Here is a 23,452-nt window from a genome sequence, read left to right as displayed (position 1 = left end):
TTTGTGGTTTGGGGAATTTGTGGTTTGGGGAGACTGGGAACTGGGGTTTGGGGTTTGGGATTTGGGGGATTTGGGGTTTGGGAATTGGAGATTGGGGTTTGGGATTTGAGGTTTGAGGTTTGTGGTTTGGAATTGGGATCAGGACGGAGATTGTGATTGGGATGGGGATGAAACTGGGATCGGGGACAGGGATGGGGACGGGAACACTTGGGACGGTAACGTTCAACACGGGGATGGGAACGTTCGGGATGGGAACGTTCAGGACGGGGACGGGAACACTTGGGATGGGAACATTCGGGACCGGGACATTTGGGGTGGGAGTGGGAATGTTTGGGACGGGGACATTCAGGATGGGGATGGGAATGTTTGGAATTGGATGGGAATGTTTGGGATGGGGACATTTGGGATGGGGATGGGAATGTTTGGGATGGGATGGGAATGTTTGGGATGGGGACATTCAGGATGGGGATGGGAATGTTTGGAATGGGATGGGAATGTTTGGGATGGGAATGTTTGGGATGGGAATGTTTGGGATGGGAATGTTTGGAAATGGGATGGGAATGTTTGGGATGGGAATGTTTGGAAATGGGATGGGAATGTTTGGGATGGGAATGTTTGGAAATGGGATGGGAATGTTTGGGATGGGGACATTCAGGATGGGGATGGGAATGTTTGGAATGGGATGGGAATGTTTGGGATGGGAATGTTTGGAATGGGATGGGAATGTTTGGGATGGGGAGGTTTGGAATGGGAACATTCGAGATGCGGGCGGGAACATTCAGAATGGGAACATTTGGGATGGGGACAGGAATATCCAAGATGTTCGGGATGGGAACATTTGGGATGAGGATGGGAACGTTCGGGATGGGAACGTTTGGATGGGAACGTTTGGGATGGGAGTGTTTGAGATGGGACGGGAATGTTCGGGATGGGGACATTTGGGGTGGGGATGGGAACGTTTGGGATTGGAACATTTGGGATGGTGGGGGGGGGAATGTTTGGGATGAGAACATTTGGGATGAGGATGGGAACGTTCAGGATGGGAACGTTTGGGATAGGAACGTTTGGGGTGGAGACGGGAACATTCAGGCCAGGGATGGGACAGGGACAGGGACAGGAGCGGGACAGCGATCCCAGAGATGGATTTGGGGCCGTGTCCAACCGCCCTCACCCGCTGTGTGTGTGTGTGCTCCCCATCCCGTATCCCGTGTCCCCTCATCCCCTGTCCCCTGTCCCCAATCCCATGTCCTCTCCATCCCTCGCTATCGCCCCATCCCATATCCCGTATCCCATCCCATATCCCCATATCCCATATCCCCATATCCCCATATCCCATCCCATATCCCATATCCCCATATCCCATATCCCCATATCCCCATATCCCATATCCCCATATCCCATATCCCCATATCCCATCCCATATCCCCATATCCCATATCCCATATCCCATATCCCATCCCATATCCCATATCCCACATCCCATCTCCCATCTCCCCATCCCATATCCCACATCCCACATCCCATATCCCATATCCCATATCCCATATCCCATATTCCATCTCCCCATATCCCATCCCATATCCCACATCCCACATCCCACATCCCATATCCCATATCCCCTATCCAATATCCCATATCCCATATCCAATATCCCCATCCCATATCCAATATCCCATATCCCATATCCCGTATCCCCATCCTGTATCCCTCATCTCCCCACCCCATATCCCTCGCCCCATTTCCCCCTCTCCACCCCACATTGCCCACCCTGTACCTCACATGCCCATACACCCCATCCTTCCCCACATCCCACTCCACATCCCCCCCAATATCCCTATATCCCATACCCCCCATCCTGCCCCACATCCCACCCCACATCCCACCCCCATCCCTCCCTACATGCCCCAATATCCCCATATCCCATAACCCCCATCCCCCCCACATCCTGCCCCATACCCCATAACCCCCATCCCTCCCCGCATCCTGCCCCATATCCCATAACCCCCATCCCTCCCCACATCCTGCCCCATATCCCACCCCCACATCCCACCCCACCCCCCATCCCCCCATCGCTCCCCACATCCTACTCCACATCCTCCCCAATATCCCTATATCCCATACCCCCCATCCTGCCCCACATCCCACCCCATCCCACCCCACATGCCCCAATATCCCCATACCCCATATCTTCATCCCATGCCCCATCCCTCCCTGCATCCCACCCCATACCCCACCTCCCACCCCACATCCCCCCCAATATCCCCACACCCCCGTACCCCCTATCCCCCCGCATATCCCCATACCCCATTACTACATCCCGCCCCACATCCCCGTATCCCAAACCCCACCCCAAATTCCCGTGCCCCACACCCCCGTACCCCATATCCCTCCCCGCACCCCTGTACCCCCATCCCACCCCACATCCCCCCCAATATCCCCCACATCCCATACCCCCATCCCCGTACCTCACACCCATGTACCCCCATCCCTCCCCACACCCCCATACCCCCATCTCTCCCCACCTCCCACCCCACATCCCCCCCAATATCCCCACATCCCATACCCCCATCCCTCCCCACACCCATGTACCCCCATCCCTCCCCACCTCCTACCCCATATCCCCCCCCCGTCCATCCCCTGTCCGTCCGTCCGTCGGTCCGTCCGTCCCGCAGCTCCATGGACGTGCCGCGCCTGCCGTCGCCGCCGCAGGAGAAGGGTCCGCCGGAGGTGCTGGTGCTGAGCCGCCCGCCGCTCGCCCGCTCCTCGCCCGCCTACTGCACCAGCAGCTCGGACCTCACCGAGCCCGAGGGCGGCCGCGGCGGCGCGCTGGGCGTGGGCAAGAGCGTCTCCATGCTGGACCTGCAGGACGGACGCGTGGACAGCATCCCCAGCCTGCCGGCCGAGCTGCTGGCCGGGGGCGCGGCGCCGGGGGGCGCGGGCCAGGGGGGGCTGCGGCCCGGGCGGCTCTCGCAGGGCAGCGCCTCCAGCCTGGCCCCGCCGCGCCTGGGCGTGCCCGAGCCCGGCGGGCCGCAGCTGCGGGTGCCGCTCTCCTTCCAGAACCCGCTCTTCCACCTGGCCGCCGACGGGCCCCTGCGCGGCCCCGACGGGCCCGGAGGAGGCGGCGGCGGCGGCGGCGGGAGGGGCGAGGGGGGCGGCCCGCCGGACGGGGGACACTACGTGGGGGGAGTGGCCCCGCCGCCGCTGCACGGCTACAGCAAGAGCGAGGAGCTGGCGACCCCTCCCCAAAAACACATCACGCACAGCCACAGCTACAGCGACGAGTTCGGGCGGCCCGGGGGCGACTTCGGGCGCAGGCAGCTGTCGCTCCAGGACACGCTGGCGCCGCCCCAGATCACCATCGGCGCGCCCCCGCCGCCCACCCCGCGGGGGTCGCGGGCGGGCAAGGGGGGCGGGGGGCCCCAGGCGCTGGGGGTGCCCCAGAAGCCGCGCCCGGCCAGCGGGAACCTGCTGGCATCGCCCGAGCCCGCCTACGGCCCGGCCCGCTCCCGCCAGCCCTCGCTGGCCAAGGAGGCCTCGGTGGCCGGCATGAAACCGCCCGTCACCAAACAGGTGAGGGGACAGCGGAGGGGACAGCGGGGGGGACAGCAGAGAGGGGACAGCAGAGGGGACAGCGGAGAGGGGACAGCGGAGAGGGGACAGCGGGGGGAACAGCAAAGGGGGGACAGAGGGGACAGAGGGGACAGCAAAGGGGAGACAGCAAAGGGGGGACAGCAAAGGGGAGACAGCAAAGGGGGGACAGCAAAGGGGGGACAGCAGAGGGGGGACAGAGGGGACAGCGCGGGGACAGTGCCGGGACAGAGGGGACAGCGGGGAGAGAGAGGGGATTGCAGGGAGAGAGGGGACAGCAGCTGGGATAGCGGGGACAGAGGGGACAGCGCGGGGACAGCAAAGGGGACGGCAGAGGGGATAGAGGAGACAGAGGTGGGGACAGCGCGGCGACAGCGCGGGGACAGAGAGGACAGCGGGGACAGAGGGGACTGCAGGGATAGAGGGGACAGAGGGGACAGTGCGGGGACAGAGGGGACAGAGGGGACAGAGGGGACAATGCTGCGACAGCAGCGGGGACAGAGGGGACAGCGCGGGGACAGCGGGGAGAGAGGGGTCGGCGGGGACAAAGGGGACAGCACCGAGGACAGCGCGGGGACAGCGGCGGGGACAGAAGGGACAGAAGGGATAGCGGTGGCGACAGCGGGGACAGAGGAGAGAAGGGACAGCGGGGACAGAGGGGACAGCGGCGGGGACGGTGACGGGGACGGGGGGAACAGTGGGGACAGAGGGGGACAGCGGGGATGTGGGGGGACGTGGGGAGGTACGGGGAGCTGGGGATATGGGGACATGGGAGACGGGGGGACATTGGGGACAGTGGAACATTGGGGGGTGTGGGGGACATTGGGGACAGCGGGACATTGGGGGGTGTGGGGACATGTGCAGGATTTGGGGAGATGTGCAGGGTGTGGCGAGGTGTGAGGACATGGGGACACAGGGGACGTGGGGGGATGTGAGGACATTGGGGACATTGGAGGGTGTGGGGGACATTGGGGACAGGGGGGACATTGGGGACATTGGGGCTTGGGGATGTGCAGGATGTTGGGGGAGGTTGTGGGGGCATGGGGACACTGGGGGGGCACTGGGAATTGTAGGGGACATTGGGGACACCGAGGGATGTATGGGATATGGGGACATTGGGACACAGCGACATTGGGACATTGGGGACATTGGGGGTGTGGGGAGATATGGGGACATTGGGGGCATTGTGGACATTGGGGGACATGTGGACATTTGGGGGCATTGGGGGACATGGGGACATTGGCATGTGAGACACGGGGACACGCTGGGGACAGGGTGGTGAAGGGGGAACCGAACTCATCTTTGTGTCCCCCTCTGTCCCCCCCTGTCCTCCTGTGTCCCCACATCCCTGTGCCCTCTGTGTCCCCATGTCCCCACATCCCCATGTCCCCATGCCTGCCCGGTGTCCCCAATGTCCCCAATGTCCCCCTTTATCCCTGTGGCACCCGTGTCTGCCATCTCTTCCATATCCCCATATTCCGACTGTCCCTGTGTCCCCTCCCTGTCCCCTCCCTGTCCCTTTGTGTCCCCTGGGTGTCACCATGTCCCCACTGTCCCCATGTCCCTGTGTCCCCATGTCCCCTCACTGTCCCCACTGTCCCCATGTCCCCTCACTGTCCCCACTGTCCTCATGTCCCCACACTGTCTCTTCACTGTCACTGTGTCCCCATTGTCCCCATGTCCATCTGTCCTTGTGTCCCTTTGGTATCCCTCTGTCCCCTCCCTGTCCCCTCCCTGTCCCCGTGTCCCCGCACTGTCTCCACACCCCCTCACTGTCCCTGTGTCCCACTGTCCCCACGTCCTCTCACTGTCCCCTGTCCCCATTGTCCCCGTGTCCCCACACTGTCCCCTCACCGTCTTGGTGTTGCCACATTGTCCCCTCGCTGTCCCCCTGTGTCCCCATGTCCCCTCACTGTCCCCATGTCCCCTTCCTGTCCCTGTGTCCTCTCCCTGTCCCCTCACTGTTCCTATGTCCCCATGCTGTCCCCTTATCCCCACGCTGTCCCTGTGTCCCCTCTGTGTCCTCTGGATGTCGCCCATGTCCCCACGCTGTCCCCTCACTGTCCCCATATCCCCCTGATGTCCCCGTGTCCCCTCATGTCCCCCGTGTGTCCCCTCCCTGTCCCCGTTTCCCTTCACTGTCCCCATGTCTGTCTCCAATGTCCCCTCACTGTCACTGTGTCCCCACTGTCCCTATGTCCATGTCCCTCCATGCCCCTCCCTGTCCCCGTGTCCCCTCCCTGTCCCCCCATGTCCCCATGTCCCTTCACTGTCCCCATATCTCCATATTCCCCTCCCTGTCCCTCCATGTCCCTTCTTGTCCCCATGTCCCTGATGTCCCCTGTGTGTCCCCTTGGTGTCCCCGTGTCCCCTCACTGTCCCTGTGCTGCCATGTCCCCTCCCTGTCCCCATGTCCCCGTGTCCCCTCACTATCCCCATGTCCCTGGGCTGTCCCCATGCCCTCACTGTCCCCATGGCCCTTGTGTGTCCCCATGTCCCTGGGCTGTCCCTATGTCCCTGGGTTGTCCCCTTGCTGTCCCCATGTCCCTGGGCTGTCCCCATGTCCTCTCACTCTCCCCACATCCCCACGTTCCCCTGATGTCCCTGTGTCCCCTCCCTGTCCCCATGTCCCTTGCTGTCCCCATTTCCCTGGGCTGTCCCCATGTCCCCAATGTTCCCATGTCCCCTCACTGTCCCCATGTCCCTTGCTGTCCCCATGTCCCTGGGCTGTCCCCATGTCCTTCCTTGTCCCCATGTCCCTCCCTGTCCCCATGTCCCTTGTGTGTCCCCATTTCCCTGGGCTGTCCCCATGTCCCTGATGTTCCCATGTCCCCTCCCTGTTCCCATGTCCCCTGTGTGTTCCCATGTCCCCTGTGTGTCCCCATGTCCCTTGCTGTCCCCATGTCCCCTCCCTGTCCCCATATTCTCAAATTGTCCCCATGTCCCCTCCCTGTCCCCATGTCCCCTCCCTGTCCCCATATTCCCAAATTGTCCCCATGTCCCTTCCTGTCCCCATGTCCTCCCCTCCCTGTCCCCATGTCCCCAATGTTCCCATGTCCCCTCCCTGTCCCCATGTCCCTCCCTGTCCCCCATGTCCCTGGGCTGTCCCCGATGTCCCCATGTCCCTCACTGTCCCCATGTCCCTCACTGTCCCCTGGTGTCCCCGATGTCCCCATGTCCCTCACTGTCCCCATGTCCCCATGTCCCCACTGTCCCCTGGTGTCCCCGGTGTCCCCATGTCCCTGGGCTGTCCCCCCAATGTCCCCATGTCCCTCACTGTCCCCATGTCTCTGGGCTGTCCTCATGTCCCCATGTCCCTCCCTGTCCCCCATGTCCCTGCTGTCCCCCCGGTGTCCCCATGTCCCTCACTGTCCCCGTGTCCCTCCCTGTCCCCATGTCCCCATGTCCCCGCTGTCCCCATGTCCCCATGTCCCTGCTGTCCCCCCGGTGTCCCCATGTCCCTCACTGTCCCCGTGTCCCTCCCTGTCCCCGTGTCCCCATGTCCCTCACTGTCCCCATGTCCCCATGTCCCTGCTGTCCCCCCGGTGTCCCCATGTCCCTCACTGTCCCCGATGTCCCTCACTGTCCCCATGTCCCCGCTGTCCCCGGTGTCCCCGCAGGCGTCGCAGACGCCGTCGACGCTGAACCCGGTGCTGCCGGCGTCGGAGCGCACGGTGGCCTGGGTGTCCAACATGCCGCACCTGTCGGCCGACATCGAGAGCGCGCACATCGAGCGCGAGGAGTACAAGCTCAAGGAGTACTCCAAGTCCATGGACGAGAGCCGGCTGGACCGGGTAGGGCAGGTGTGACTGCCACAGGTGTGACTGAATGATACAGGTGTGCCCAGGTGTGCCCAGGTGTGTGACTGGTACAGGTGTGTGAGGGATCCAGGTGTGAGGGGTACAAGCTCAAGGAGTGCTCCAAGTCCATGGACGAGAGCCGGCTGGACCGGGTAGGGCAGGTGTGACTGCCACAGGTGTGACTGGGACAGGTGTGACTGACACAGGTGTGCCCAGGTGTGATCAGGTGTGTGACTGGTACAGGTGTGTGACTGGTACAGGTGTGTGAGGGATCCAGGTGTGAGCGGTACAAGCTCAAGGAGTGCTCCAAGTCCATGGACGAGAGCCGGCTGGACCGGGTAGGGACTCAGGTGTGAATGGGACAGATGTGCCCAGGTGTGTGAGTGACACAGGTGAGCTCAAATGTGAGTGGTACAGGTGTGTGAGGGATCCAGGTGTGAGGGGTACAAGCTCAGGGAATGCTCCAAGTCCATGGACGAGAGCCGGCTGGACTGGGTGGGGCAGGTGTGAGTGCTCAGGTGTGCCCAGGTGTGCCCAGGTGTGTGAGTGACCCAGGTGTGCCCAGGTGTGACTGATACAGGTGTGCTCAGGTGTGCAACTGGTACAGGTGTGAGCGGTACAAGCTCAAGGAGTGCTCCAAGTCCATGGACGAGAGCCGGCTGGACCGGGTAGGGACTCAGGTGTGACTGCCACAGGTGTGCCCAGGTGTGACTGAATGATACAGGTGTGCTCAGGTGTGTGACTGGTACAGGTGTGTGAGGGATCCAGGTGTGAGGGGTACAAGCTCAAGGAGTACTCAAAGTCTATGGATGAGATCCGGCTGGACCGGGTAGGGCAGGTGTGAGTGCACAGGTGTGACTGCCACAGGTGTGCTCAGGTGTGCCCAGATGTGCCCAGGTATGACTGGTACAGGTGTGACTGAGTGACACAGGTATGACTGATACAGGTGTGAATGATACAGGTGTGCTCGGATGAGCCCAGGTGTGCAGGGATCCAGGTGTGCAGGGATCCAGGTGTGCTCAGGTGTGAATGACACAGGTGTGCTCGGACTGAGCCCAGGTGTGCAGGGATCCAGGTGTGCTCAGGTGTGAATGGTGCAGATGTGCACAGATGTGCCCAGGTGTAGTGATCCAGGTGTGCTCAGGTGTGTGTGGTACAGGTGTGCTGAGATGTGCTCAGGTGTGCAAGGATCTGGTGGACGATGCTGGTGGAGCTCAGGTGTGCTCAGGTGTGCAGGGATCCAGGTGTGCAGATATTCCAGTATCCAGGTGTGCCCAGGTGTTCAGGGATCCCTGGGATGGTCCTGGTGGAGCTCAGGTGTGCAGGGATCCAGGTGTGTGCAGGTGCCAGGAGATGATCCTGTGGACTCTGGTGTCCCTGGATCCAGGTGTGCCAGGATCTAGGTGTGCTGGGATCCAGGTGTGCCCAGGTGTGCCGGGATCTAGGTGTGCTGGGATCCAGGTGTGCCCAGGTGTGCCAGGATCTAGGTGTGCTGGGATCCAGGTGTGCCCAGGTGCGCAGGCATTCAGGTGTGCAGGGACACAGGTGTGCCCAGGTGCGCAGGCACTCAGGTGCGCTGGGATCCAGGTCTGGAGATGTTCAGGTGCACAGGGATCCAGGTGTGCTGGGATCCAGGTGTGCCCAGGTGTGCCAGGATCTAGGTGTGCTGGGATCCGGGTGTGCCCAGGTGTGCAGGGATTCAGGTGCACAGGGACACAGGTGTGCCCAGGTGCGCAGGGATTCAGGTGTGCAGGGACACAGGTGTGCCCAGGTGCGCAGGGATTCAGGTGTGCCCAGGTGTGCCAGGATCTAGGTGTGCTGGGATCCAGGTGTGCCCAGGTGCGCAGAGATTACGGTGTGCAGGGACACAGGTGTGCCCAGGTGCGCAGGGATTCAGGTGTGCTGGGATCCAGGTGTGCCCAGGTGTGCAGGCATTCAGGTGTGCAGGGACACAGGTGTGCCCAGGTGTGCCAGGATCTAGGTGTGCTGGGATCCAGGTCTGGAGATGTTCAGGTGCGCAGGGATCCAGGTGTGGAGGGATCCAGGTGTGCCCAGGTGTGCAGGGATCCAGATGTGCTGGGATCCAGGTGTGCCCAGGTGCGCAGGCTCCAGGAGATGACCCCATGCACCTCAGGTGATGATGCTGGTGGATCTCAGGTGTGCCCAGGTGCCCCCAGGTGTGCCCTGTGGCAGGTGGGGAGTATGAGGAGGAGATCCAGGTGTGTCAGGCGTCCCCAGGTGCATCAGGTGTCCCCAGGTGTCACCAGGTACCGTAGGTGTGCCCAGGTGTGCTCAGAATTGCCTGTAGCTGGGTGTAGGTGGTACCCAGGTGTGCCCAGGTGTGCCAGAGCCCTGCAGTGTCCCTTTGGCAGGTGAAGGAGTACGAGGAGGAGATCCAGGTGTGTCAGGTGTGCCCAGGTGTCACCTCTGGCAGGTGAAGGAGTGCGAGGAGGAGATCCACTCACTGAAGGAGCGGCTGCACAGGCACAGGGGGTGTGACAGGTGTGCCCATAGCTGTGCCCAGGTGCGACAGGTGTGCCCATAGCAGGGTTGTAGCTGTACCTAGCTGTGCCCAGGTGTGACAGGTGTGCCCATAGCTGTGCCCAGGTGCGACAGGTGTGCCCATAGCAGGGTTGTAGCTGTACCTAGCTGTGCCCAGGTGTGACAGGTGTGCCCATAGCTGTGCCCAGGTGCAACAGGTGCGCCCATAGCGGGGTGTAGAGCTTCCCATGTGTGACAGGTGTGCCCGTAGCTGTGCCCAGGTGCAGCCAGGTGTACCCAGGTGTGACAGTATGCCTATAGCAGGGTTGTAGCTGTACCCAGCTGTGCCCAGGTGTGACAGATGTGCCCATAGCTGTGCCCAGGTGCGACAGGTGCGCCCATAGCGGGGTGTAGATGTTCCCATGTGTGACAGGTGTGCCTGTAGCTGTGCCCAAGTGCGGCCAGGTGTGAGAGGTGTGCCCATAGCAGGGTTGTAGCTGTACCCAGGTGTGCCCAGGTGTGGCCAGGGCCCTGCAGTGTCCCTTTGGCAGGTGAAGGAGTACAAGGAGGAGATCCCCTCGCTGAAGGAGCGGCTGCACAGGGACAGGGGGGTGTGACAGGTGTGCCCATAGCTGTGCCCAGGTGTGACAGGTGCGCCCATAGCAGGGTTGTAGCTGTACCCAGCTGTGCCCAGGTGTGACAGGTGTGCCCATAGCTGTGCCCAGGTGCAACAGGTGCGCCCATAGCGGGGTGTAGAGGTTCCCATGTGTGACAGGTGTGCCCGTAGCTGTGCCCAGGTGCAGCCAGGTGTACCCAGGTGTGACAGTATGCCTATAGCAGGGTTGTAGCTGTACCCAGGTGTGCCCAGGTGTGACAGGTGTGCCCATAGCTGTGCCCAGGTGTGACAGGTGTGCCCATAGCAGGGTTGTAGCTGTACCCAGCTGTGCCCAGGTGTGACAGGTGCGCCCATAGCGGGGTGTAGAGGTTCCCATGTGTGACAGGTGTGCCCGTAGCTGTGCCCAGGTGCGGCCAGGTGTGAGAGGTGTGCCCATAGCAGGGTTGTAGCTGTACCCAGGTGTGCCCAGGTGTGCCCAGGTGTGGCCAGGGCCCTGCAGTGTCCCTTTGGCAGGTGAAGGAGTACGAGGAGGAGATCCACTCGCTGAAGGAGCGGCTGCACAGGGACAGGGGGTGTGACAGGTGTGCCCATAGCTGTGCTCATGTGTGCCCAGGGGTGCCCATAGCGGGGTGTAGAGGGTTCCAGGTGTGCCCAGCTGTGCCCAGGCGTGGCCAGGGCCCTGCAGTGTCCCTTTGGCAGGTGAAGGAGTACGAGGAGGAGATCCACTCGCTGAAGGAGCGGCTGCACATGTCCAACCGCAAGCTGGAGGAGTACGAGCGGCGCCTGGTGACGCAGGAGGAGCAGACCAGCCGCATCCTCCTGCAGTACCAGCAGCGCCTGGAGCTCAGCGAGAAACGGCTCCGGCAGCAGCAGCAGGAGAAGGACTCGCAGATCAAGAGCATCATCGGCAGGTGAGGGACACACGGGGACAGCGGGGACACCCTGGGGACACGGGGACAGATGGGGGACAATGGGGACAGACAGGGACACACCGGGACACACAGGGACATGGGGACAAACGGGGACTCGCAGATCAAGAGCATCATCGGCAGGTGAGGGACACACGGGGACAGCGGGGACACCCTGGGGACACGGGGACACACAGGGACACGGGGACATGGGGACAGACAGGGACACAAAGGGACACAGGCGCACAAGGACTCGGAGATCGAGAGCATCATCGGCAGGTGAGGGACACACGGGGACAGCGGGGACACCCTGGGGACACGGGGACAGATGGGGGACATGGGGACACACCGGGGCACACAGGGACTCGCAGATCAAGAGCATCATCGGCAGGTGAGGGACACACGGGGACACCCTGGGGACACGGGGACATCGAGGGGACATGGGGAGAGACAGGGGACATGGGGGCATGGCTACACAAAGGGACATGAGGACACACAGGCACTCGCAGATCAAGAGCATCATCGGCAGGTGAGGGACACACAGGGACATTGGGGACAGACAGGGGACATGGGGACACACAGGGACATCAGGGACACACAGGGACATGGGGACAGACAGGGTACACAGGGATACAGGAGTGCAGGGACACACAGGGACATTGGGGACAGACAGGGGACATGGGGACACACAGGGATATGGGAGTGCAGGGACACACAGGGACATGGGGACAGACAGGGGACATGGGGACATGGGGGGACAGGGACATACACGGGCACACAGTGACTCGTAGATCAAGAGCGTCATTGGCAGGTGAGGGACACATGGGGACAGCGGGGACACCCTGGGGACACACAGGGACATGGGGACAGACAGAGACATTGGGGACACACAGGGACATGAGGATACAGAGGGACACACAGGGACATGGGGACACACGGGGACAGTGGGGACAGACAAGGACACACAGCGCCACGGGGACTCGCAGGGACACGGGGACTCGCTGATCAAGAGCGTCATCGGCAGGTGGGGGACACACGGGGACAGTCTGGGGACACGGGGACAGACAGGGGACAGATGGAGACAGACAGGGACATGGGGACACAGAGAGTCGGGGGCGCAAAGAGACTCATAGAGCAAGAGGATCATCAGCAGGTGAGGGACAAACAGGGACAGCCTGGGGACACAGGGACATGGGAACATGGGGACAGACAGGGACATTGGGACAGACAGGGACAGACAGGGACAATGGAGACATGGGGACACACAGAGATATGGGGGTACAGGAACACACAGGGACATGGAGACAGATGGTGACATTGGGGACACACAGGGACTTGCAGAACAAGAGCACCATTGGCAGGTGAGGGACACACAGGGATACGCAGGGACACTGGGGACAGACGGGGACTTGGGGACACAGAGGGGACACGGGGATATAGGGGTACAGAGGGGACATGGGGACACACAGGGACTTGCAGAACAAGAGCATCGCTGGCAGGTGAGGGACACACAGGGATACACAGGGACACTGGGGACAGATGGGGACATGGGGACACACAGGGGACATGGGGATATAGGGGTACAGAGGGGACATGGGGACACAGAGGGGACACGGGGATATAGGGGTACAGGGACAGCTAAGGGACACAGGGGCACACAGGGACACGGGGACACACAGGGACTTGCAGATCAAGAGCATCATCGGCAGGTGAGGGACATGCGGGGACAGCCTGGGGACACGGGGACATTGGAGACACTGGGGACACACGGACATGGGGACAGACGGGCACATGAGGACAGACAGGGGACACAGGGACACACAGGGGCATACAGGGGCACAAAGGGACTCACAGGTCAAGAGCATCACTGGCAGGTGAGGGACACGCGGGGACAGCAGGGACAGCCTGGGGACACACTGGGACACTAAGGAACATGGGGACAGACAGGGGACATGGGGTACACAGGGACATGGGGACACACAGGGATATGGGGGTACAGGGACACACAGGGACATGGGGACAGACAGGGATATGGGGGTACAGGGACACACAGGGACATTGGGGACAGACAGGGGACATGGGGACACACAGGGACATGGGGACACACAGGGACATGGGGACAGACAGGGTACACAGGGACATGGGAGTGCAGGGACACACAGGGACATTGGGGACAGACAGGGGACATGGGGACATGGCGGGACAGGGACATACACGGGCACACAGTGACTCGTAGATCAAGAGCGTCATTGGCAGGTGAGGGACACACGGGGACAGCGGGGACACCCTGGGGACACACAGGGACATTGGGGACACACACAGCTATGGGGACGGAGGAACAGACGGGGCTATAGGGGACAGACAGGGACACAGAGGGACACAGGGACAGGGGCACACGGGGACTCGCAGATCGAGAGCATCATCGGCAGGTGAGGGACACACGGGGACAGTGGGGACACCCTGGGGACACGGGGACATTGGAGACACTGGGGACACGCAGGGATATTGGGACACACAGGGACACTGGGACATGGGGACAGACAGCGATATGGGGGTACAGGGACACACAGGGACACATTGGGAACATACAGGGACATGGGGACACACGGGGACATGGGGACACACAGGGACACTGGGACATGGGGACAGACAGCGATATGGGGGTACAGGGACACACAGGGACATTGGGAACATACAGGGACATGGGGACACACAGGGACAGAGGGACACACAGGGACATGGGGACACACAGGGACAGAGGGACACACAGATCAAGAGCGTCTTCATCAGATGAGGGACACACGGGGACAGACTGGGGACACGGGGACACACAGGGATATGGGGACACACAGGGACATTGGGACATGGGGACAGAGGGACACAGGGACATGGGGACACAGAAACTCACAGATCGAGTGCATCATCGGCAGGTGAGGGACACATGGGGACAGACAGGGACAGCAGGGACATGGGGACAGACAGAGACTCTGGGGACAAACAGGGGTATGGGGACATGGGGACAGATAGGAACACCAGGACACAGGGACATCGAGGGGACAGTGGGGACACGGGGACTCACAGATCAAGAGCATCATGGGCAGGTGAGGGACACACGGGGACAGCGGGGACAGACAAGGACATTGGGGACAAGGGGACACGCAGGGACAATGGGGACATTGGAAACACTGGGGACATCAAGGGGACATTGGGGACAGACACGGCTATGGGGACAAACAAGGATATGGGGACACAGGGACATGGGGACACTGGGGACACAGGGACTCAGATCAAGAGCATCATCAAGAGCAGGTGAAGGACACACGGGGACATGAGGACACTGGGATATGGGGACAGACGGGGACAGCCAGTGGCACGGGGACATGGGGGCACACAGGAACACGGGGACACACAGGGACATGGGGGCACACAGGGATGTGGGTGTACAGGGACACACGGGGACAGTGGGGACAGACATGGGGATGTTGGGGACAGAAAGGGACACAGGGACACGGGGACAGCCAGTGGCACGGGGACATGGGGGCACACAGGGATGTGGGACACACAGGGACAGCCAGGGGACATCAGGGACACGGAGGGGGACACAGGGACATCAGGGCTACAGGGACACAGGGGACACAGGGGACACAGGGACACGGGGGACAGAGGGACACGGGACACAGAAGGACATGGGGATGACACAGGCACACGTAGGACGTGGGTGACACCGAGGTGACAGGGGCCATGGGGACATCAGGGGACATGGGAACACAGTGTGGCCCATGTGTGTCCCCAGGGCGCTCGCATGTCCCCAGGGGTGTCCCCAGGGTGTCCCCGTGTCCCTGAAGGTGTCCCCAGGATGTCCCCGGGTGCCCCTGGGCTGTATCACAAGTGTCCCCATGACCTTGAGGTGTCCCCAAGGTGTCCCCAGAATTGTCCCTGTGGCTCTGGGCGTCCCAAGGTGTCCCTGGGCTGTCCCCGGGTGTGTCCCCCTGTCCCTGGGTGTGTCCCCATGACCCCTGAGGTTGTCCCAGTGTCCCTGGGCTGTCCCCGGGTGTGTCCCCATGTCCCTGGGTGTGTCCCCATGACCCCTGAGGTTGTCCCCATGTCCCTGGGCTGTTCCTGGGTGTGTCCCCCTGTCCCTGGGCTGTCCCTGGGTGTGTCCCCATGTCCCTGGGCTGTCCCCTCTGGCCCGGGGCGTGTCCTTGGGTTGTCCCCGTCCCTGGGCTGTCCCTGGGTGTGTCCCCGGGTGTGTCCCCCTGTCCCTGGGTGTGTCCCCATGTCCCTGGGTGTCCCCGGGTGTGTCCCATGTCTCTGAGGGTGTCCCTGAAGACCGGGGGCTGTCCCTGGCTGTGTCCCCAGCAGTGTCCCCCTGTCCCTGGGTGTGTCCCCATGTCCCCGGGCTGTTCCTGGGTGTGTCCCTGGGCTGTCCCCGGGTGTGTCCCCATGTCCCTGGGCTGTCCCCATGTCCCCGGGAGGTGTCCCTGGCTGTGTCTCCCTGTCCCCGGGGGGCTGTCCCCATGTCACTGGGGGCTGTCCCTGGGCTGTCCCCCTGTTCCCGGGTGTGTCCCCCTGTCCCTGGGCTGTCCCCGGGTGTGTCCCCATGTCCCTGGGCTGTCCCCCTGTCCCCGGGGGGTGTCCCTGGCTGTGTCCCCCTGTCCCCGAGTGTGTCCCCCTGTCCCCGGGGGGTGTCCCTGGGCTCGGCCGGGGATGTCCCCGGGGGGGTGGCAGCATGACCCCGGTGAAGCCTGGCCCCGCAGGCTGATGCTGGTGGAGCAGGAGCTGCGCAGGGATCACTTGGGCGCCCACGACCCATCCGAGGGCCGGCGGCGGCTGCTCGACGCTCAGGTGGAAATTACAATGTCATTGCTCTGCTCCGTGTGACATCGGCCATCCCACGCCGCGCTGGGGGCGGGCTGCGGGTCCCCGGGGGGGCTGGGGGGTGTTTGGGTGTTTTGGGGGCGTTATTGGGGGTCCCTAGGGGGGTATTTGGGGGCGTTATTGGGGGTCCCTATGGGGGTATTTGGGTGTTTTGGGGCGTTATTGGGGGTCCCTATGGGGGTATTTGGGTGTTTTGGGGGGGTTATTGGGGGTCCCTATGGGGGTATTTGGGTGTTTTGGGGGCGTTATTGGGGGTCCCTATGGGGGTATTTGGGTGTTTTGGGGGGGTTATTGGGGGTCCCTGGGGGGTGTTTGGGTATTTGGGGGCGTTATTGGGGGTCCCTATGGGGGTGTTTGGGTGTTTTGGGGGCGTTATTGGGGGTCCCTAGGGGGGTATTTGGGGGCGTTATTAGGGGTCCCTAGGGGGGTATTTGGGTGTTTTGGGGGCGTTATTGGGGGTCCCTATGGGGGTGTTTGGGTATTTTGGGGGCGTTATTGGGGGTCCCTAGGGGGGTATTTGGGGGCGTTATTGGGGGTCCCTATGGGGGTATTTTGGGGGGAGTTATGGCCGTCCCTAGGGGAGTTTGGGGGCGCGATGGGTGTCCCGAGGGGGTTTTGGGGGGATTACTGGGGGTCCCAGGGGGGTATTTGTGTATCTTGGGGGGATTATTGGGGGTCTATGGGGGTATTTAAGTATTTTGGGGGGGGTTATTGGGTGTTCCTAGGGGGGTATTTGGGGGGTTATGGGTGTCCCTAGAGGGGTCTGGGGGTATTTTGGGGGGGTTCTGGGTGTTCCGAGGGGAGTTTGGGTGTCCCTAGGAGGTGTTTGGGGAGGTTTTTGGGGGTTATGGGTGTCCCTATGGGGGTATTTGGGTATTTTGGGGGGGTTATGGGGGTCCCTTGGGGGCTTTGGGGGGGGGTTTAAGGGGTTTATGGATGTCCCGAGGGGGTGTTTGGGGGGTTATTGGGGGTAGTTGTGGATTTTGGGGGTGTTATGGGTGTCCCTAGAGGGGTCTGGGGGTATTTTGGGGGGGTTCTGGGTGTTCCGAGGGGAGTTTGGGTGTCCCTAGGAGGTGTCTGGGGAGGTTTTGGGGGGTTATGGGTGTCCCTGTGGGGGTATTTGGGTATTTTGGGGGGGGGGGTTTAAGGGGTTTATGGATGTCCCGAGGGGGTATTTGGGGGGTTATTGGGGGTATTTGTGGATTTTGGGGGTGTTATGGGTGTCCCTAGAGGGGTTTGGGGGAGTCTGGGAGGGTTTTGGGGGGGTTATGGGTGTCCCTAGGGGGCTCTGGGGGGGTTTTGGGGGATTACGGGGCGCTCTGGGTGTCCCCATGGGGGTATTTGGGGCAATTTGGAGGGTTATTGGGGGCATTTGGGGGAGCGATGGGTGTCCCTAGGGGGGTCTGGGGGTATCTGGGGGGGTCATGGGTGTCCCTAGGGGGGTCTGGGGGTATCTGGGGGGGGGTCATGGGTGTCCCTGGGGGGGGTCTGGGGCAGTTTTGGGTGCCCCAGAGGGGTATCTGGGTTTGGGTGTCCTGGGAGGGTATTTTGGGGGCTTTTGGGGGGGTTATGGTTTCCCGGGGGGTATTTGGGGGGGTTGTGGTGTCCCGGGGGGTATTTGGGGGAGTTATGGTGTCCCGGGGGGGTATTTGGGGGGGTTATGGTGTCCAGGGGGGTATTTTGGGGGGTTATGGCTATGCCTAGGGGGGGTTTGTGGGGGTTTTGGGGGTCTCTGGTTGTCCCCGTGGGAGTTTAGGGGTGTCCCTAGGGGAGTTTTGGGGGGTAATTTGTTGTCTCTGGGGGGCGTTCGGAGATTTTGGGGGGTTTTAGGGGATTTTGGGGTGTTATTTGGGGTCTCTGGGGGTATTTGGGTGTCCCGTGGGGGGTTTGGGGGGGTCTGCGGGGCTTTTGGGGGGGTTATTGGGGGTTTCGGGGGGGTCTGTGGGTGCCCCCGGGGGGTTTTGGGGGGATAATTTGGGGTCTGTGGGGATTTTTTGGGGGTCTTTGGGTGTCCCCGGGGGGATTTTTGGGATTATTTGGGAATTTTTGGGGACCCTCGGGAGGGGCTCCTGTCACCTCTGGGGGCCTTGGGGGGACAGGGCCACCCCCGAGGGGACAATGGGACCCCTGGAAGGGGGGGACAGGGACCCCTGGAGGGGACAGGGCCACCCCCAGAGGGGACAGAGCCACCTCCAGAGGGGACAGAGCCACCTCCAGAGGGGACAGGGCCACCCCCAGAGGGGACAGGGCCACCACCAGGGGGGACAGGGCCACCTCCAGAGGGGACAGGGCCACCCCCAGAGGGGACAGAGCCACCTCCAGGGGGGACAGGGCCACCACCAGGGGGGACAGGGACCCTTGGAGGGGACAACAGGACCCCAAGAGGGGACCTGAGGGGGACAGGGCCACCCCTGGGGGGACAAAGTGACCCCCCATGAAGGACAGGGCAACCCCCCAGAGGGGACAGCGCCACCCCAGTGGGGACAAAGTGACCCCTGGAAGGGACAGGGCCACTCCCGGAGGGACAGGGCCACCCCCGGTTGGGACAAGGCCACCCCTGTGGGGACAAAGCGGCCCCCAGAGGGGACACAGGGCCACCCCTGTGGGGACAGAGTGGCCCCCTCAGGACACAGGGCCACCTCCGGGGTGACACCAGAGGGACATTCAGGGCGGAGGTGACACCGCCCCACGCCCCACGCCAGGGACAGCGCCACCCCCGTGTCCCCAAGGCCACCCCCGTGTCCCCAAGGCCACCCCAGTGTCCCCAAGGCCACCCCCGTGTCCCCAAGGCCACCCAGGTGTCCCCCCCCCCCCCCCAGTGACGGGGCCATTCCCGAGCCCCCTCCTTGGGTTGGGGACACCCCGGGGCCACCCCGGGGCCACCTTGAGGCCACTTCAAGGCCACCTCAGGGTCATCCTGGGGTCACCTCAAGGCCACCCCGGGGTCACCTCAAGGCCACCCCGGGGTCACCTCAGGGGCCACTTCAAGGCCACCCCAAGGTCACTTCAGGGCACCCCAGGGGCCACCTTGGGGCCACCTTAAGGTCACCCCAGGGGCCACCTCAAGGCCACCCTGGGGTCACCTCAGGGTCACCCCGGGGCCACCTCAGGGGCCACCCCAGGGCTACCTCAAGGCCACTTTGGGGCCACTTTGGGGCCACCTTGGGGTCACTTTGGGGCCACTTCAGGGTCACCTCAGGGCCACCTAGAGGCCACTTTGGGGTCACCTCAGGGCCACCCCAGGGCTACCCTGGCGTCACCTCAGGGCCACCTCAGGGTCACCCCAGGGCCACCTCGGGGTCAGCCCGGCCGGGCCGTGTCCCCGCGCGGCGCGGTGGCCGCGGTGGCCCTGATGTCCCCTCCCGTGTCTCTCTTGTCACAGCTGTCCGTCAGGTAGCGCGGCCCGGCCCCGCCAGTGGCACCGGACCCTCGGCCACCGGTGACACCCCAGGTGGGTCCTTGTCCCCTCCCTGTCACCCCCCGGGTCGCACAGGGGGACCCTTGGGGACACGGATCCCACATGTCCCCAAGGCCCTCCTGTGTCCCTGAGGGACATTGGGGACCCTTGGGGACATGGATCTGGAATGTCCCCAAGCGCTCTGCTGGCCCCAAGGGACACTGGGGACACTTCACGGGTGTCCCCATGTCCCTCCCATGTCCCCGTGTCCCTCCCATGTCCTTCAGGAACATTGGGGACACAGATCCAGGTGACCCAAGGGACATTGGGGACCAGTGGGGACACGGATCTGAGATGTCCCCAAGACCCTTTTCTGTCCCCAAGGGACACTGGGGACACTTCACGGGTGTCCCCATGTCTCTCCCATGTCCCCGTGTCCCTCCCATGTCCTTCAGGAACATTGGGGACACGGATCCAGGTGTCCCCAAGGGACATTGGGGACACGGATCTGAGATGTCCCCAAGACCCTTTTCTGTCCCCAAGGGACATTTGAGACCCTTGGGGACATGGATCTGGAATGTCCCCATGTCCCTCCATGTCCCCATGTCCCTCCCATGTCCCTCAGGCTCATTGGGGACCAGTGGGGACACGGATCCAGGTGTCCCCAAGACCCTCTTCTGTCCCCAAGGGACACTGGGGACACAGATCTGGTGTCCCCATGTCCCTCCCGTGTCCCCATGTCCTTCATGGGCATTGGGGACTTTTTGGGGACACGGATCCAGGTGTCCCCAAGGGACATTGGGGTGCACTGGGGACACGGATCCAGATGTCCCCAAACCCTTTTCTGTCCCCAAGGGACATTTGAGACCCTTGGGGACATGGATCTGGAGTGTCCCCATGTCCCTCATGGGCACTGGGGACTCCTTGGGGACATGGATCCAGGTGTCCCCAAGGGATGTTGGGGACCACCGGGGACACAGATCTGAGTGTCCCCATGTCCCTCCCATGTCCCTGTGTCCCTCCCATGTCCTTCAGGCACATTGGGGACATGGATCCAGGTGTCCCCAAGGGACATTGGGAACCACTGGGGACACGGATCCAGGTGTCCCCAAGACCCTTTTCTGTCCCCAAGGGACACTGGGGACACAGATCTGGGTGTCCCCATGTCCCTCCCGTGTCCCCATGTCCCTCGTGGGTACTGGAGACTCCTTGGGGACATGGATCCAGGTGTCCCCATGTCCTTCCCATGTCCCCATGTCCCTCAGCCACATTGGGGAGCACTGGGGACATGGATCTGGGTGTCCCCAAGACCCTTTTCTGTCCCCAAGGGACATTGGGGACACTTGGGGACATGGATCTGGGTGTCCCCATGTCCCTCCTGTGTCCCTGAAGGACATTGGGGACCCTTGGGGACACGGATCTGGGTGTCCCCATGTCCCTCCCATGTCCCTCATGGGCACTGGGGACTCCTTGGGGACACGGATCCAGGTGTCCCCATGGACCCCTTGGGGACATGGATCTGGGTGTCCCCATGTCCCTCCTGTGTCCCCATGTCCCTCCCGTGTCCCTGAAGGACATTGGGGACCCTTGGGGACACACATCCAGGTGTCCCCAAGACCCTTTTCTGTCCCCAAAGGACATTGGGACCCTTTGGGGACATTGATCCAGGTGTCCCCAAGATGCTCATTGTCCCCATGTCCCTCCCATGTCCTTCAGGGGCACTGGGGACACTTGGGGACATGGATCCAAGATGTCCCCGTGTCCCTCCTGTGTCCCCATGTCCTGCAGGGACACAAGGGACCCCTTGGGGACACAGATCAGGGTGTCCCCGTGTCCCTCCTGTGTCCCCATGTCCCTTGGGGACATGGATTCAGGTGTCCCCACATCCCCCCTGCTGTCCCCATGTCCCTCCTTGTGTCCCCATGTCCCCCGGGGACATGGACCGAGGTGTCCCAATGTCCCTCCTGGTGTCCTCCTGTCCCTGCCGTGTCCCTCGCGTGTCACCTGGGCACACGGATCCAGGTGTCCCCTTGTCCCTTCTGTGTCCCCATGTCCTTTAGAGACATGGGGAACCCCTTGGGGACACTGTCCCAGGTGTCCCCATGTCCTTCCTGGTGTCCCCTTGTCCTTCCTGGTGTCCCCATGTCCTTTGTGGACACCGGGGACCCTTTGGGGACGTCACCTCAGGTGTCCCCATGTCCTTCCTGGTGTCCCCATGTCCCTTAGGGACACTGAGGACCACTTGGGGACACTGAGGACCACTTGGGGACACCACACCAGGTGTCCCCATTTCCCTCCTGGTGTCCCCATGTCCCTTGTGGACACTGAGAACCCTTTGGGGACACCACATCAGGTGTCCCCATGTCCCTTAGGGACACTGGGGACCCTTTGGGGACACCACCCCAGGTGTCCCCATTTCCCTCCTGGTGTCCCCATGTCCCTTGTGGACACTGAGAACCCTTTGGGGACACCACACCAGGTGTCCCCATGTCCCTTAGGGACACTGAGGACCCTTTGGGGACACCACCCCCAGTGTCCTCATGTCCCTTCTGGTGTCCCCATGTCCCTCCAGGTGTCCCCATGTCCTTGAGGACACTGGGGACCCTTTGGGGACACTGGGACCCTCTGGAGACACCACCCCAGGTGTCCCCATGTCCCTCCTGGTGTCCCCATGTCCCTTGTGGACACTGGGGACCCTTTGGGGACACCACCCCAGGTGTCCCCATGTCCATTCTGGTGTCCCCATGTCCCTTGTGGACACTGGGGACCCTTTGGGGACACCACCCCAGGTGTCCCCATTTCCCTCCTGGTGTCCCCATGTCCCTTGCGGACACCGAGGACCCTTTGGGGACACCACCCCAGGTGTCTCCATGTCCCTTCTGGTGTCCCCATGTCCCCTGTGGACACTGGGCACCCTTTGGGGACACCACCCCAGGTGTCCCCATGTCCCCTCAGGTGCCACCACCGGCCCTGTCCCCACCCCCTGGAGGTGCCACCATTGTCCCCATTGGTGGGGGGGTGGGGGGGGGGGGTGTTGGGGTGGGGTTGTCACCAAATGTCCCCCAGCGCTGGCGCCGCGTCACCGTCACCATCCTCGTGTCTTGTGTCTGTCCCCATCTCACCGGGGGGGAGGTGACACCCGTGTCCGTGTGCCATGTCCTGTCACCAGGGTGGGTGGGGACAGTTTGGGGCGGGGTTTGGGACAGTTTGGGGGGGGTTGGGGACAATTCAGGGGGGGTGGGGACAGTTCAGGGGGGTTGGGGACAATTCAGGGGGGATGGGGACAATTCAGGGGGGGTGGGGACAGTTCAGGGGGGTTGGGGACATTTTGGGGGGGTTGGGGACAGTTCAAAGGGGGCTGGGGACATTTCAGGGGGTTGGGGACAGTTCAGGGGGTTGGGGACAATTTTGGGTGGGGGTGGGGACAATTTTGGGGGTCAATCTCCTCCATTTTGGGAGGGCGTGGGGACAAACCGAGGGCGCCCCGCCTTCAATTTTTGGGGTTAATTTTGGGGTGAAACTTTGAGGGTCGGGGTTGATTTGAGGGGTTCGGGGTTAAGTTTAAGGGTTCGGGGTTAATTTTAGTGTTAATTTTAGGGGTTCAGGGTTAATTTCAGGGGTTCAGGGTTAACTTTAGGGTTAATTTTAGGGGGTCACGGTTAATTTCAGGGGTTCAGGGTTAATTTTAGGGTTAATTTTAAGGGTTCAGGCTTAACTTTAGGGTTAATTTTAGGGGTTCAGGGTTAACTTTAGGGTTAATTTTAAGGGGTCGGGGTTAATTTTA

The 23,452-nt window shown here is 62.3% G+C and overlaps 3 protein-coding genes across 3 annotated transcripts in view; all 3 read left to right on the top strand.

Annotated features, from left to right (window-relative positions):
- The window catches only part of LOC131093320 (ras/Rap GTPase-activating protein SynGAP-like), a 57,179-nt gene extending 47,270 nt beyond the window's left edge, over positions 1–9,909 (top strand). Inside the window, 3 exon segments of the mRNA XM_058040480.1 lie at positions 2,673–3,570; positions 7,209–7,382; positions 9,761–9,909. Coding sequence (XP_057896463.1) covers positions 2,673–3,570; positions 7,209–7,382; positions 9,761–9,826 — 1,138 coding nt within the window. The 3' untranslated portion in view covers positions 9,827–9,909.
- On the top strand, positions 7,401–9,891 carry LOC131093322 (collagen alpha-3(IV) chain-like). The gene is made up of 7 exons (XM_058040482.1): positions 7,401–7,780; positions 8,084–8,139; positions 8,301–8,385; positions 8,464–9,117; positions 9,186–9,227; positions 9,270–9,760; positions 9,823–9,891. The coding sequence occupies exons 4-6, from the start codon at positions 8,499–8,501 to the stop codon at positions 9,524–9,526; spliced, it is 918 nt and encodes a 305-aa protein (XP_057896465.1). The 5' UTR covers positions 7,401–7,780; positions 8,084–8,139; positions 8,301–8,385; positions 8,464–8,498; the 3' UTR covers positions 9,527–9,760; positions 9,823–9,891.
- Positions 9,910–21,099: 11,190 nt separating the features above from the next.
- On the top strand, positions 21,100–22,669 carry LOC131093321 (uncharacterized). Its single transcript, XM_058040481.1, has 2 exons — positions 21,100–21,273; positions 21,337–22,669. The coding sequence occupies exons 1-2, from the start codon at positions 21,101–21,103 to the stop codon at positions 22,256–22,258; spliced, it is 1,095 nt and encodes a 364-aa protein (XP_057896464.1). The 5' UTR covers position 21,100; the 3' UTR covers positions 22,259–22,669.
- The last annotated feature ends 783 nt before the right edge of the window (positions 22,670–23,452 follow it).

This window comes from Melospiza georgiana, chromosome 25 (assembly GCF_028018845.1).
Source record: "Melospiza georgiana isolate bMelGeo1 chromosome 25, bMelGeo1.pri, whole genome shotgun sequence".
NCBI classification, from domain to species: Eukaryota; Metazoa; Chordata; class Aves; order Passeriformes; family Passerellidae; genus Melospiza; species Melospiza georgiana.
The sequence above is the reverse complement of the archived record's forward strand: the minus strand, read 5'-3'. Positions and strand labels throughout refer to the sequence as shown.